Source organism: Rhinatrema bivittatum, chromosome 5 (assembly GCF_901001135.1).
Source record: "Rhinatrema bivittatum chromosome 5, aRhiBiv1.1, whole genome shotgun sequence".
NCBI lineage: Eukaryota > Metazoa > Chordata > Amphibia > Gymnophiona > Rhinatrematidae > Rhinatrema > Rhinatrema bivittatum.
The window spans coordinates 351887818-351903113 of record NC_042619.1 but is presented as its reverse complement, the minus strand read 5'-3'; the positions used below and the strand labels follow the sequence as shown (position 1 = coordinate 351903113).

At 42.5% G+C, this 15296-nt stretch overlaps 1 protein-coding gene across 5 annotated transcripts; it reads left to right on the top strand.

Annotated features, from left to right (window-relative positions):
• Positions 1–342: 342 nt before the first annotated feature.
• Positions 343–11076, top strand: CHAMP1 (chromosome alignment maintaining phosphoprotein 1). 5 transcript variants are annotated; one of them, XM_029604605.1, is made up of 3 exons: positions 379–638; positions 3349–3426; positions 7886–11076. In XM_029604605.1, the coding sequence occupies exon 3, from the start codon at positions 7957–7959 to the stop codon at positions 10516–10518; it is 2562 nt and encodes an 853-aa protein (XP_029460465.1). In that variant the 5' UTR covers positions 379–638; positions 3349–3426; positions 7886–7956; the 3' UTR covers positions 10519–11076. The 5 variants fall into 5 exon arrangements, with proteins under 5 accessions (XP_029460466.1, XP_029460465.1, XP_029460464.1 ...); XM_029604606.1 differs by lacking the exon at positions 3349–3426 and having other exon boundaries at positions 343–461; XM_029604604.1 differs by lacking the exon at positions 3349–3426.
• The last annotated feature ends 4220 nt before the right edge of the window (positions 11077–15296 follow it).

Sequence of the window (15296 nt, the reverse complement as noted above, 5' to 3'; positions counted from 1 at the left end):
CCATGTGCGCATGCCCTTGGACACCCGCGTGAGTGGGTCTTAAAATTTACCTTTTAGAGTCCTTCTAGGGGAATTCTGCATAGAAAACAATTCTGCAGCTTTGAGCGATAACTTTGTACTGTTTGTATTGCATTTTAATAACTGAATAACAGGGATTTATGGTGTGTTGATCTGCCAAATATCCAGGGCGCAGAATTTTGCAGAAGTCTAAAATGGGATGTGCCATTTTTTTTTTTCAATGTGTTTTTTGCACAGAATTCCCCCAGACCAAAAAAAAAAAAAGAAAAAAAAAGAAATAAATTGCTTGCTACGGTCCTCCCAACCGAAAGAGGGCACCAGAAGGCTCCTTTGTCTTCAGGTCTGAGGATGCCGCGAGCTGAGCTCGCGCATGCGCGAGCCCCCCCCCCCTGGACCCTGCAGCCGCCTCTCTCGGGAGCCCCCAGCAGATTACCCGGCCACATGTGAGCTTTGTGCGTTCGGAATGCAGCCCGGGGGGGAACTAGGGAACCTGTTGGCTCGTGCGTGCCGCCACTTTTCGGCCCGGAGCCTGTGAGGCACTGAAGGAGCCCCGCCGAGGAGAGGGACTAGAGGCCCGGGAGAAAGGAATTAGCGCGCGCGACGGACCCCCCTCGGAGGAGGTGCGTGCACGGGCCTTACCGACAGAGAGGGTGGGAGCCGAGAGTACCGTGCGGGGGCGGCGTTAAAGCAGAGTGCATGTGATAAAGAGGCATATGGGAGGGTACAGGGCTAATGTACAGGCCCATACAGTATGTTTGGACGCGTGTTTTCAATGCGCTAGCTTTACCCCTTATTCAGTAAGGGGTAAGCGCGCGTCCAACGCCCCCCCGAAACTAATAGCGCCCGCAGCATGCAAATGTTGCGGGCGCTATTAGTTATTCCCGCGCGATTCACTAAGTAAAATGTGCAGCCAAGCCGCACGTTTTACTTTCGGAAATTAGCGCCTACCCAAAGGCGCTAATTTCTGTGCACCCTCCGACTTAATATCATGGCGATATTTAAGTCGGAGGTCCCAAAAGTTAAAAATAAGTAAAAAAAAAAAAATTAAAATCGGCCTGCAGCTTGCGGGTTGAAAACTGGATGCTCAGTTTTGACGGCGTCCGGTATCCGAGCCTGTGGCTGTCGGCGGGTTTGAGAACCGAGGCCGGCAAAATTGAGCGTCGGCTGTCAAACCCGCTCTCAGCCGCCGCTCCTGTCCAAAGAGAGGCGCTAGGGACGCGCTAGTGTCCCTAGCGCCTCTTTTTACCGTGGGCCCTAATTTGAATAATTTTATTTACTGAATCACACGCGATTTTTACTGTATCGGCCTGATAGTGGAAAAGCACATAAGTGGTAGAGGGCTGCTTCTACTTAGTGTACACAGTTAAGGTGGCTAAGCCTAAGATACATGACAAATAGTAACATTTATGGTTTTTTTTTAATTGATCCCTTGTAATTCTTTTGAATCATTGGAAAGGACTATGCATAGAAAAGTATCACAGACTTCTTCCCAGAGAATGGGATCTCCTTAGTTCATGTAATGTATGATATTTTCTACCATCATAGCTAACGTAGATCAAAAAATGCAATAAGTGAGGTCAGCGTAATAAGGTGCGTGCGCCAGGCTGAATGCATGCTTCCTTCTGGTTGTGCACACATTTTTCTGTGCAAAACGTATGATTTAATATAGTATTTCAGTGCACGAAAAATGCATGCACAAATGGGAGTAAAAAATGTGCACGCGAATTAGGGCTTCTCCATGTACATCCCATTTTAATGAAGGCTTTCGCTATTACTACCCAGAACAGAGAGGTGTGTTAAAACTCTAAAGACTTAACTCGTATATTTTTTTTTAATGCTGAAAATGTAACTCCTGGGTTAGAAATGGGGGTAAAGTTAACTCACATTTCTGGGGCTAATGTTAGTTTGTGATGCTGTGCCAGTGTGGGCCCAGATCTGGAGTTCCAGGGTGGTCATGGAATCGCTGTACCTGGGAACCCCCCCCACACTGGCACAGCACCATAGGCGTAACACTGGCCCCAGAAATGTGAGTTAACTTTACTCCTCTTCTGACCCAGGAGTTAAATTTGAAAACAAACCAAAAAAAAAGGGTGCCCAAGTCCAGGACTCCAAGCTAAGATAGTCTGTCTCAGATCTCCTGAGCCAGGGGGACTCGACCCCAGGAATCCCGAGTCAGAGAAGCAGAATTATTTTATGGGCAACTATTAGCATAAGTCCTTTGCAGAAGGCTTTTTTTTTTTTTTTTTTTTTTTGCGGCAGAATTGTTATATGTACAACCGTTACTTCTGGGGAAATTCAGCACAAAAAAAATTTTTAAATTCTGCGCACAAAAACTTAAAATTCTGCATACTTTATATTGGTCAAAATAGCACAATCTACATCACAGTCTTTAATTAATTTAAAATGTAATATAGAAAAAAGTTATTACTTAAAGATGCAGAGTTGTAAATATTTTGAGCAGAATTTCCCTAGAAGTTCGCTGTAAGAGTGTCCCTTCCACCTTCTCTCCCTACTCCCCCAACCAGTCTCCTTTCACTCTTGCCCTTTCAGGCCTCAACTCCTCCACCTGCCACTCTTTCCTCCCCCTCTAGGCTCTACCCTTTCCACTCTCTCCACTTCCAGAGTTTGACCCCTCTCTCAGTACTTCCCCTCACACAGACTCCCTCTGTCCCTCTCCCACACACACAGGCTCCCTCTCTCTAGTGCCCATACACACCCCCTCATACAGGCTTCCTCTCTTTCGTACACACACAGACACACACACTCCCTCATACAGGCTCCCTTTGTCTCTCATGCATACACCCTCACACAGACTACCTATGTCTTTCTCTCACATACTGCTACACGCTGGCGCCCTCTCCCGCTCACCTCCCCCCCTACATATAGGCTCCCTCTCTCTCTCTCACACCCACACATCCCTTCACACAAGGGCTCACTTTCTGACACATACACACACCCTCACACAGGCTTCCTCTCTCACAGCAAGCATCCTCACATATACACAATCCCTTTTTCACACCCACCAGCTCCCAGTCTCTCTCAGATATACACACTCTTTCACAATCTCCTCACATAGACTCCCTCTCTTTGGCACCCTTACATATGCTCTCTCTCATCCCCCAGGCATTCGGGGTTTGTTCATTTTTTTAGTGCATGAGTAAGGAAAAGGTGCTAAAATTTAGCTCACTTTTTTTTTTTTACTCCCTTTTTATTACCTTGGCCCTTGTGCGAGCTGATCAAACATGACAGAAAAAGACCATATGGCCTAACTAGTCTGCCCATCCAACCAATTAATTTAGCTATATTTATCCCATTATTTCTTAAATTCAGCTATCTTTTTTGACTCCACCGGGAGAGTAGAGCAGCAGTGCCACGTAGCTGCTTAAGTATTTCTCAGATTTGAATGAGGTACGTAATGATTTTGTTCTCCTGAATGTTAGCCAGTTTCTTTATCCTCTGCTTCTCCTAACCAGTGGAAATACGTTTTTAAACGTGACAGTTTATGCAGGTTTCAGATTTTTCCATTGTTTAGTCATTTTATCTCCTGAATTATGAAATACGTTTTTTTCTGTCGATAAGCAGGATGAATTAGCCATTACATGTGGGTAATATCATCCATTGGCACTGAATGGGCTCGTCTGGCCAAGATGATAGAGCTTTGAGCTCTGCTGAGCATGTGCAGGAATGGCCTCATGAGCCTCCTCGGTCAATTTTTTTTTCTTGCTAAAGCATAGATGTGTACTCTGTCTTTCCTTATATTTCTTCTCTAAATTCTCAACTTCTTCATTTTCTCTCTCTGAGCTTTCTTCATTATTTGTTGCCTCACTGTGCCTCAGCAGCCCACAAAAGCTCTTTACAGTGCTAACCAAAAGAAAAAAAAGAGAGAAATAGAAAAATTATCTTCCATGTTAATTCCCCTCTCTTCCAAGAGGCTTTGCTTGCTTGAGATGTAGCAGAAGAAAGAGCCGAGCCGACGTCAGCAGATTCAGATGGTGCATTTTGGTAAGGCGATGTTCATTACCGATGGCCACGAGCTTTGCTACATCTATCTAGGCCTCGCGCACGACCAGCAGAATTGTTATCCCTCTGGATAGATATCCCTGCGCTCTGAATGCAACAAGGTGCACCATATCGAGGAGCTGCGTAAATCTCTTAAGGAGTCATGGCAGAACCTCTTCCCGCAGTGCAGCTTCGTCTCTGCCTCCCCAGATAACTGCCACTGTTCTAAGTCTCCCTCATAGGTGCAGGCTGAAGCCGTGGGGTCAAGTTCTGGCAGTTATCCTGGATTGAAGAAAAAGTGCTACCGCTCACTGGAGCCAGTAGAGCCCACATCAAAGAAGCACAAGCATTTGTAGCGTAACGCGTTGGTGCCATCGATACTGCCTGTATTGGAGAACTGCATCGAAATTTACAATGCAATCTACATCAAAGCTTGCGATGCACAATCCATCAACACACTCGACACAGGAACCGTTTGAAGTAGTCGAGGCCTACTTCACTCGATGCACAAGTCGCCAACAGATCCAATGCACAATGCATTGATGCATTCGATACATAGTGTATCATAGAGCACAGAGCATGAAGCATCAAGGTATTTGATGCCGACTGTCTGCTTGATGGAGACATCACTGATGCATTCTGGTTGAGCGCGTTCAATGTATGACACATCCAAAATGAAGCACCAGACTACCTTGATGCATTGTGAAGCCTCGACTTTTCAGTTACTCGAAGCTCCTGTATCAATGCATTCGGGTGCAGTGATGATACAGTTGGCACTTCCATCGATGTAGCATTGACACATTACCTCAGATTCCTCGATGCAGTCCATGTTGCCAGTTATAGCAGTTGCTTTACCGACATGGTTATAGACTGCATATCCTAGACTTGCAGGGGTGGATGTAAGATTACACCTGCCTCCTCCAATCACCAGAGCACTTTCTCCACTTTGACTGTTGGCAAACAGATACCATCTGGAGACTCCAGACCCTATTTATTTATTTTATTTTATTTATTTATTTGTTTTTATATATCGACATTCACCCAGGGTATCACACCACCACCTTTGGGCAAGAGCATGCTCATGCAGATGGACAACCAGATGGCCATGTTTTATATGAACAAGCAAGAGGTAACAGGATCACGGCCCCTCTGCCAAGAAGCACTCAAGATCTAGACTTATGCTGACAAGAATCAGGCGCTACTGTAGGCCTCCTATCTTCCAGGGATCTCCAACACTTTTGCAGATCAGATTAGGAAAATCTTTCATCCACATGAATGGTCTCTGCAGCCATCTCTAGCAGACAAAATATTCAGGTTATGGGGTCAACCAGTAGTAGACCTGTGTACCTCAGCAAGGTAATTCAATTCTATTCAATTCTTTCAAACAGCCTGCCCTAGAGTTCAGGAAGTTTCCTCGTCAATAGGGGAACAAATCTCATGTACACTTTTCCATCGATTCCACTCATAGCCAGCACAATGCAGAAAGTTCTTCAGAATCAAGCTCGACATCCGCATAGCTCCAGTATGGTCTAGAAAAGCATGGAATGCATATCTCGTACAATTTTCCAGCAGTCCTCTTGTTCTGCAAGGAAAAGATCAGACACTGTTAATTCAAGAGGGTGGAATTCTTTATCATCCCAGCCTCATGACCCTCAGCCTAACAGCCTGGAATTTGAATGCTTAGTGATTGCGGATCTTGACCTACTTGTAGAGGTTGTCTTCTGAAAATTATAAACTAGGCGAAACTATGCTTTCAAGTGGAATAGATATTCTAAGTGGTGTATGCAAAGCACATTTCATCCTTTCTTGTGTCATCCTCGGCATCTACTGCAATATCTTCTTTATCTTTCAAACTCAGGTCTTGTCACGTCTTTGATGCGAGTACACCTCAGTGCCATTGCAGCCGACTATAATACAGTGGACAGTAAACTTATATCCGCACATCCATTAATCTCTAGATTCATGAAAGGACTGTAACCTGTCAAACCCCAGTTCAAAAACTTCCTATACCATGGGATCTCAATGTGGTTCTTTCCCAGTTAATGAAACCCCCATCTGAGCCTCTGGAATCTGCTTCACTAAAATGTTCGACTTTTAAAAGTGCTTTTTCTAGTTGCCATCACTTCCACAACAATAGTCAGTGAACTCCAAGCCCTTGTCCAGAATCCTCCACGTCTGCGGTTTTTTCACAACAGGGTAGTTCTACGAACTTACCCCGACTTTCTTCAGAAGGTAGTCTCCGCCTTCTACATCAATCTATTCATTCTTCCGCCCATGTTCTTCGCAAGGCCCGCACGCTCATGATGGCGAAAAGGCCCTTCATACTTTGGATTGCAAACAGGCATTAGCATTCTAAAAAAGGACTCCGCCACATTGTCAAACCAATTGTCTTCTATGACCCAAACAATCTGGGATCTGCAGTCGCCAAGCAGACTATCTGATTGGTTGGCTGTATGCATTGAGTAGTGCTATCACATAGCAGAACTACATCTTTCAGACTCAGTTAAAGCTTATCAAGTACGCGTGATGGCCTCTTCTATTGCTCACCTTTTATGAAATGCCCATTGAGGATATCTGCAAAGCCGTGACTTGGTCTTCAGTTCATATCTTTACAGCCTACTAGTGTCTGAATAGCCTTTCATTGTAGTCTAATCTCCATGGCGTGGACCGGGTTGCTTACTAAATACTCTGCTGCAACCCTTAGCTTGGGATTCCCCTCATATCATGGATAATTTAGCCTGCTTATCAAAGGAAAAAGCAAGTTTGCTTACCGTAAACAGTATTTTCCTTAGATAGTAGGATTAATTAGCTATGGAATATCCGCTCTCCTCCCTGGAAAGTCAACCACATAGCTGGATTTAGCTCTGGTACTGACTGAGGAGGCTCATGAGGCAGTGCCCACGTGGGAAATCTCACCCATGCTCAGAGTTCAAAGCTCTTCTGTCTTAGAGAGATGAGTCTGTTTGTTTTCCCGTAGATCAGCATTAATCAGTCTTGCTGTCTGGGATGTCCTCCGTGCATAGATGTGCTTAGCATGCATATAATATGATTTATGCACATAAAAGGTGCTTTCTGCACAGAAAATATATTTTGTGTGCGTAAATCATGTTTATATTCAGAAAACACAATTTGTGGGCACAAATCCTGAGTATAGGACCCCTGTACTGGAAACTCCTTATAGACTAACATTATCCCTGGAAACTTTACTCCGCTTCTGACCAGGAGTTAAATTTTGAATGTTGAAAACATGAATAAATCTTGGCTAATAGCTCGATATAGATGGGATTTGCAGCAGGAGGAAGTAGTTTGTGCACAAAAATGTGCTCACATATTAATACTATATTTACTTTGTTGCTTTAGTGACACTTCTGGTCTCCCCTTAAATCATTTCCTGCATTCTCAGATGCCTTTGGGCAGTGTTAGATTCTGTGCGTCTGTTGATTATAATTTTTATCACACTGCCATGTTTCATAGCTGCTCAGTCATACTGTTGTACTTCAGATGTTTATGTCACCAGATTAAGGTTGATAGAATTCAGTATCTTAGTGAGCTATTTGATTTAACTCCAATTGAGGTACACATAAGGTGACCCTGTAGCTCCATTTCAAATGGTCAAACTGAGCTAGTCCTGGCTTTTTCTTCATCATATCGGTGAACTTGGTAGTTCTTGTTTCTTAAGCTGCAGCCTCTTAAGAAACTGGAGATAACAAATCCCTGACTGCAGAGGAAGTAAAACCAGGGCAGGCTCGATCTGGCCCCCAAGGGAACTGAATGATCACATTTATATTGTGAAGAAGTAAAATAAAAACTGTTCCAATAGTCCTATGAGATTAGTTTATTAATTTACCCTTGTTTTTATGTGTTGCAGGAATTCTGAACTTTACAGTTTAGGAGAGAGACTCAAGTGCTGCCGTTGACATTTTACCCGACTAGGCAAACATGGAAGTTATCCAAAAGTTACATGGAACATCAAAGCCATTAGAGTGTGCTCATTGTAGTTTTAGAGGTAGTGATTATGAAAATGTTCAGATACACATGGGCACCATTCACCCAGAATACTGTGATGACATGGACATGGCTGGCCTAGGGAATCTTATCTTTTATCAAAGAAGTGCAAAACTCTTTCATTGTTACAAATGTTTTTTTACCAGCAAGATGTTTTGCAATGTCTATTACCATATTCTAGCCCATCATGCATTACCAGACAAATGGGAGAGTGATCAGAAAAACGATTTTGAAGCAGGTTCACTGACCAAGGAAATCGGAAACTCTGGTGGCGTAGGGCATTCTTCAGAGACAAGCGAAGACGAAAAATCAGTAGGTGATGATGGCAGCGAAGATGAAAATGATGAAGAGAAACCAGGCATAACTGAGAAACATAAAGAAGAGGAATCTAAGTCTTGGCAAGATAAAAAGGAAATGATAAATCAAGAGAATGTTGCTGTTCTTTTCGGTAGTAGCAGTATTATCGAAAAGAATGGTGGAGATTCACAACAGTTAAAGGACAAAGAGTCAAGTGATCAAGAACAGCTGGAATTTGAATCTAGCAATGGCAGCTATCATTCAGATGGTAAAGAAAATGACAGTACGTCTCAATCAAAAAACATAGTTTTTTCACAAGATGTTCCTTCTGCTCAGTTAAACAATACACCAGAGATTTCAGAAGAAAAGGCACACACATTAGAGCCAAAAAATGTACCAGAACCATCGGATGAAGCCACTCCAGTTCTTTCGAAAGATATACCAGAATTCTCAGATGATGAAACAGTTGCACTGTCAAAAGATGTGCCAGAATTTTCAGATGAGGAAGAAACTCCTGTTGTGTCAAAAGATTTGTCAGACATTTCAGATGAAGAAACCCCTGCTGTCTCAAAAGATGTTCCAGAGTATTCAGATGAGGAAACTCCTTCTGTCTCAAAAGATGTGCCAGAGTTTTCAGATGCTGGAAAAACTTCTACTGTGTCAAAAGACGTGCCGGAATTTTCAGAAGATGAAGAGACTTCTGTTCAATCAAAAGACAACATGGAGTTTTCAGAAGATGAAAATAATCCTGTTCAGTCAAAAGACAACATGGAGTTTTCAGAAGATGAGGAGAATCTTGCTCCTTCTAAAGATGTCATGGAACTTTCAGAATACAAGGAGACCCCTGTTCAATCAAAAGATAACATGGAATCGTCAGAAGATGAGGAGAGTCATGCTCCTTCAAAAGATAACATGGAATCGTCAGAAGATGAAGAGAGTCGTGCTCCTTCAAAAGACATCATGGAATCAACAGAAGATGAGGAGAGTCAGGCGCCTTCAAAAGATGTCATGGAATCTTCAGAAGATGAGAGTCATGCTCCTTCAAAAGAAATCATGGAATCATCAGAAGATGAGGAGAGTCATGCTCCTTCAAAAGACATCCTTGAATCTTCAGAAGATGAGGAAAGTCGTGAGCCTTCAAAAGGCATGGAATCGTCCGAAGATGAGGAGAGTCATGCCCCTTCAAAAGACATCATGGAATCATCAGAAGATGAGGAGAGTCGAGCTCCTTCAAAAGACATCATGGAATCATCAGAAGATGAGGAGAGTCATGCACCTTCAAAAGATGTCATGGAATTTTCAGAATACAAAGAAACTCCTGTTCGATCAAAAGATGTCATGGAGTTTTCAGAAGATGAAGAGACTCCCGCTCAGTCAAAATACGCGATGGATTTTTCAGAAGATGATGAAATTCCTGCTCTGTCAAAAGATATTATGGAGTTTTCTGATACTGAAGATATTTCTGCTCAGTCAAAAGAGATACCAGATTTTTCAGATGATACAAATCCTACTCCATTAAAGGGCAAGCTACAACTCTCAGAGGATATTGTGACTCCACCTTCCAAAAGCATGTTGGAGCTATCAAATGATGGTATAACACCTGCTAGTCCAAAGGATATTCTAGAGTTTTCAGAAGATGAAACTACTGCAACATCAAAGGATTTTCTAGGGTTTTCAGAAGATGAAGCTACACCTACAAGGTCAAAGGATGCTCTAGAATTTTTAGAAGATGAAGCTGATGCTCAAGTGAAAGAATCAGTGGAAGCTTCAGAAGATAATTCAACTCCTGGTCAGTCAAAAGATGTACCTGAGAGTTCAGAAGATAAAGAAACTTTAAGCAAGGAAGAAGAGCTGCTGAAGTACTTGCGGCGTGGAAAAGGAAAGTTTTATTGCAAAATGTGCGACATACGTCCTATGAAGAAAGGTGCTGTTATGCATCATTTAGTTAGCAAACATAATATCCCCAGCCCGTATGAGTGTAAAGAGTGTGGGAAGAATTTTGTTCTGGAAAACATCCTTAAACTCCACCTTGCTGCTCACAGTAAAGGCCTATTCAAATGTACTCGTTGTAGTTTTCAGACAAATCATCCCCGAGGTTTTAAGAAACATCAGACCCACTGCCTAAACCGTCACAATGAAGAAGCAAGTAAAAAGCTTTTAGACCTCCAGAAACACGCTGAGGAACAGTCTGTGCCGTGATACGGATTTTAAGTGAAATAATTTGGCTATATTGTATTAATTAGTATGTCATGCTGGACTTGTGAAATATTTGGCCATTAACTAAGCTTTGAAGATTTTCAAGAAACACGTTTAGGTGGAAGACTGTTTTGTTTTGTGTTTTTTTAACGGTATTTTACCAATACATTATTGTTATCAAGGAAGTCTTTATCTGAACACTTTCCCGATTCTGAATTTCAGAAATCTAAGATGTAGGGTGAGATACCGAAAGCAAGGTCTAGTAGGAAGTTGCAGACTATTTTCACAGCAGTTGCTGCTGTTTGGACAAGACTTGTTCTGAAATTTCTTTGTAGCGAGGGTTAGATCCATCCACTGTCTCTGCATATCTTGGGGGAGGGACGGATGGTGTTGGCGATTTCCTCCCTCAATTATTCACCTCCAGGGTGAACAGAGGACTTTGAGCCTGATCCAGTATGTAGTAAACATTTTCCTCACAGACACAAAATAGTAAAAACTCTTTAATGCACCAAGTCCTCAGTGTGACACTTCCAAAACAAAAAAAGCTGCAATAAAAGTGAACAAGCATATTCCAGGGAAACATAAAGTGAAAGAAAACTGTGCTTTTCTTGTGCTCCATTTGCTTTTTGGAAAGTTGATGTATGTGTTCCTAATGATGAAATACATTTTTTAAAAAAAATGGAAACCTTTGGCAAGCTGTTATTTATTCTGTATTCCTTTTTCTTATATTTCTGGTCTGGCAGTTTCCATCTGTTGCTTTTAAGGCATCTGGATCAGGGTGGGCAGTTCTGGTCCTTGACTGGTCAGCTTGTCATGAAGCGTTTGCATAGATTTGCCTGCACAGCGCCTCAGTTGTATGCGGATCTCTCTCATACATATTCATTGCGGATATCCTGGAAACCTGGCCTGTTTGTGGCCCTCGAGAACTGGAGTTTGCTACCTGTGGCCTAGAAGGGGGGATATGCTCAGGAGCAGAATCAGAAAACATTTCTTCATGGAAAGGGTGATAAATGCACGGAATGGCCTGGTTGGTGGAGGCAGATACAGTGAGAGAATTCTGGAAAGCGAGGTTTAAGCACAGATGATCCCTAGTTGCAGAGAAATGAAGACCGAAATCAGCTGGGGTCTGTGGCATTGCATCAGGAATGAAATTGGCCAGGCTTAGATGGGACAAATAGTGCCTTGTGTTCTTTCGGTGCCACTGAGCCATTGGCCCAGCCCCTGTTTCTGTCACTTGTGTCCTGTATTTAAAGAGAGAATTAATCCTACCGCAGATTTAAAATCCACCTGCTGGAAGATAATCTAATTGTGTTTAGTCTGACAGCATTCGCTCTGTACTTTTGTACCACAAGACCCCCCTCCCCCAAGAAACTAATTTAAAAAAAAAAAAAAAAAAAAAACCAAACCTAGGCATACCCTTCCTATATTTTATTACATATAAGCATTGCTAAACTCTGAATGCTAAATTTATCTGGCTAACTTTGGAGGTATATTCAGTAGTGGCTGCTGCACTATTGAATAGAGTTGCAGAGAAATGATGTTGCACTATTGAATATAGCTGCCTATCTTAAAAGGGAGCTGGCTAATTTGAAGACAGCTCTTTGGCCTGACCAGACATAGCCGGACTGACCCATAATATCTCTTAACTGGCCAAATTCTTGCCAGCTAAAATGTAGTTGGCTGTGTGCCCAAATATTAATTTAGCTGGATAGCTTCTAAATGTTTCTGAATATGGACTTCCGAGAGACTTAAGAGATCTGTGAATAGAGATGGAACAGTGTTTTTTTCAGATTTTTGAGGGTCATGACCCAGTACTGAGTTACTGCACGCTAATGACCGGGTGACCGTCCTAGCCCGCCGGCTGCTTCAGGAAGGGGAGGATTGTCAAGATCGTTCTGCCAGGCTCTTGGGAAGTAGTACTGCTGATTTTGTTGTGATTTCCAACAAAAAAAAAAAAAAAAAGGTGCAGGAGTGTTGCCAGCCCAGCAGGGCTCAAAGTGACCGAGAGCTGCGTGGAGACAGCCAGGAGTGGGCAGTAGCATCAGAGTTACTGGAACGGTGGGAGAGTGAGCACTGGGGATTGAGAGGAGAGGAGAGCGAGCTTTGTGTGGCAGGGAGATTGACCTGTGGGGGCTGGGAAAAGGGGTTGAGAGAGGAATGGGTGCTGGGGCTGAGCAGGACCACTTGCAGCACCCACAGGGCTGGGGGTGGGAATGGGAGTTGCTGAACGCTGTGTGGCACCCTTTTGAAGCAGTGGTGCTGCAGACACGCAGATCACTTGTACCTAAAGCTGAGCAAAGGAATGAGAGTTTGTTTTTTTTTCTTTTCACTGGGTCCCAAGAAGAAATATTTTCTTCTAATGGATTCTAAAAAAAAAAACCCACTGTGATAGTAACTGATCTACTCGTTGCAACTTGCCTGATAAATGTTGACCTATTGCGGTAGGAAAATGGCTAATAACCAATTGAGGTTCATTTTTTTTTAAATTATATATTGTGTTAGATTTTTGACACGTGAACAAACCAGCACAGCTGGTTCACACTGTAAATTCAGGCATGCGTGGCGGGAGATCGGAGATCAAGTGGGATTGGTGGCAGCACAGGAGATGGGCAGAATGAATGGACCACCTGGTCCTTATCTGCTGGCATCATCTCTCTTTGGACAAGTTCCTGGAAGAAAAGACCATAAACTATTATTAAGGTGGACTTGGGGAAATCCCAGGGATAAGCAGTATGGAATCTATCAACCTTTTGGGATCCTGCCAGGAACTTGTAACTTGGATTGGCCACTATTGGGGGGAAAAAAAACGGAAACAGGATACTGGGCTTGATGGGCCTTTGGTTGGACCCAGAATGGCAAATCTTATGTTCTTGTAGTTTGGTCTCCTCTGCCATTAATTAGCTATTACATAATTTGATGGTACAAAAATACACTCTTCAGCCATTTATCACTCAGATGGCAAGGCTTATCCACACTTCCACCAGGCTACAAAACTCTGCAGCTAGGCCATTATTGTGCTACTTGCACACTTGCTAATCCATCACAGTAAATCTTTTATTAGTCTGAAACTTAACAGTGGTTATCAAGCAACCGTATTACCATGAGCGTACAGTGCATATGTTTCAATCTTGCTGTATCTGTGTCCTGGGGAGACATTTTTTAATGATGCCTTTGCACTGGAGAGCATGTGCAGTCCATTAAATATTTTTTTAAAAAGGGCTTACAACTGCTCAGGAAATCTTATAAGCACTCCTGGATTTGGTCTTTTCTCATATTTTTGTAACAAATTAGTGAGGTGTGCAATTGAATTTTACATAAAAACAAATCTGAAATGGACTGCAATGTGAATGCCTCTCATTTTGGCCCTGGAACTGTACAGAGACACGTTTTTAAGTCCCTAATGACCTGAGCTGGATTTGAACCAGTGGCCCATAATGCTGTAACAATTCCCTTGAGCTACTGTGGAGGAAGAAAGCACAGAGCTTGTTGTAACCCCCGTGATGTGTGCATTCATTTTTGTGTCTTTCTTGCTATAAAAAGGTATATGTTATCCTTTTTACTGGTGTTTCCCAAATCGTGGTTAATGATGGATCATGCGGGGGTTTGCAGAGCTGCAAGTCAGAGCTGTAGCTAGGCGTTTTAGCATCTGCACTTGCACAGGTTAAGAATTTACAGCAGGCCTGGACGTTGTTTAAAAATACCATCTTGGAAATCCAGACCAGATGTATGCCACACATTAAAAAGTGGAAGAAAGGCCAAACAATTGCTGGGATGGTTAAAAGGTGAGATGAAAGGTTATTTTAAGTAAAAGAATATCTTTCAGAAAATGGAAAGAAGATTCAAATGAAAAAAAAAATAGGAAAAAACATAGGAACTGGCAAGTTCGATGTAAAATATTAAGTCAGACAAAAAGAGAATTTGAAAAGAAGCTTGCTGTAAGGCAAAAATGTTTCAAATACAATTGAAGCAGGAAGCCTGTAAGCGAGTCGGTTGGACCTTTAGATGAACAACAACTAAAAGGGGCACTTAGGAAAGACAAGGCCATAGGGAAAGACTAAATTTAATTCTTTAATGTTACTGAGGAGGATGTTGGGGAAATACCCATGCCAGAAATGGTATTTAATGGTGAGGATTCGGAGGAAGTGAAATACATTACGGTGAACTTGGAAGATATAACAGGGTAAACTGATAAACTTAATAAGGGTTACAAATCACCTGGAACAGATGATAAACACCTCAGGGTTCTGACAGAATGCAAAAATAAAATTGCAGACTTAATACTAGTAATCTCTAACCTCTCATTCAAATCAGCTACAGTACCTGAGGATTGGAGAGTGGCCAAAGTAGTGCCCGTTTTTAAAAGGGGCTCCAGGGGTGATCTGGGAAACTACAACCAGTGAACCTGACATTGGTGCTTGGCAAAATGGTAGAAGCTATTCTGAAAATCAAAATTACTGATCATTTGGCTAATGGGGCAGAGCCAATATGAATTTAACAAAGCGAAGTCTTGCCTTACAAATCTGTTAGATTTTTTTTTTTTTTTGAAGGGGTTAACAAACGCGGAACAAAGGTGAAGTCTGGTGCTTTAGTGAATCTGGATTTTCAGAAGGCATTTGACAAGGTCCCGCATGAAAGACTCATCTGGAAATTAAAAAGTCATGGGATAGGAGGCAATGTCCTACTGTGGACTTTGAGCAAGTTAAAAGAAATGAAATAGTTTTTTTCAGTGGATCTGTACAGGGATCTGTACTGCGATCAATGCTTTTTTAAAATATATATAT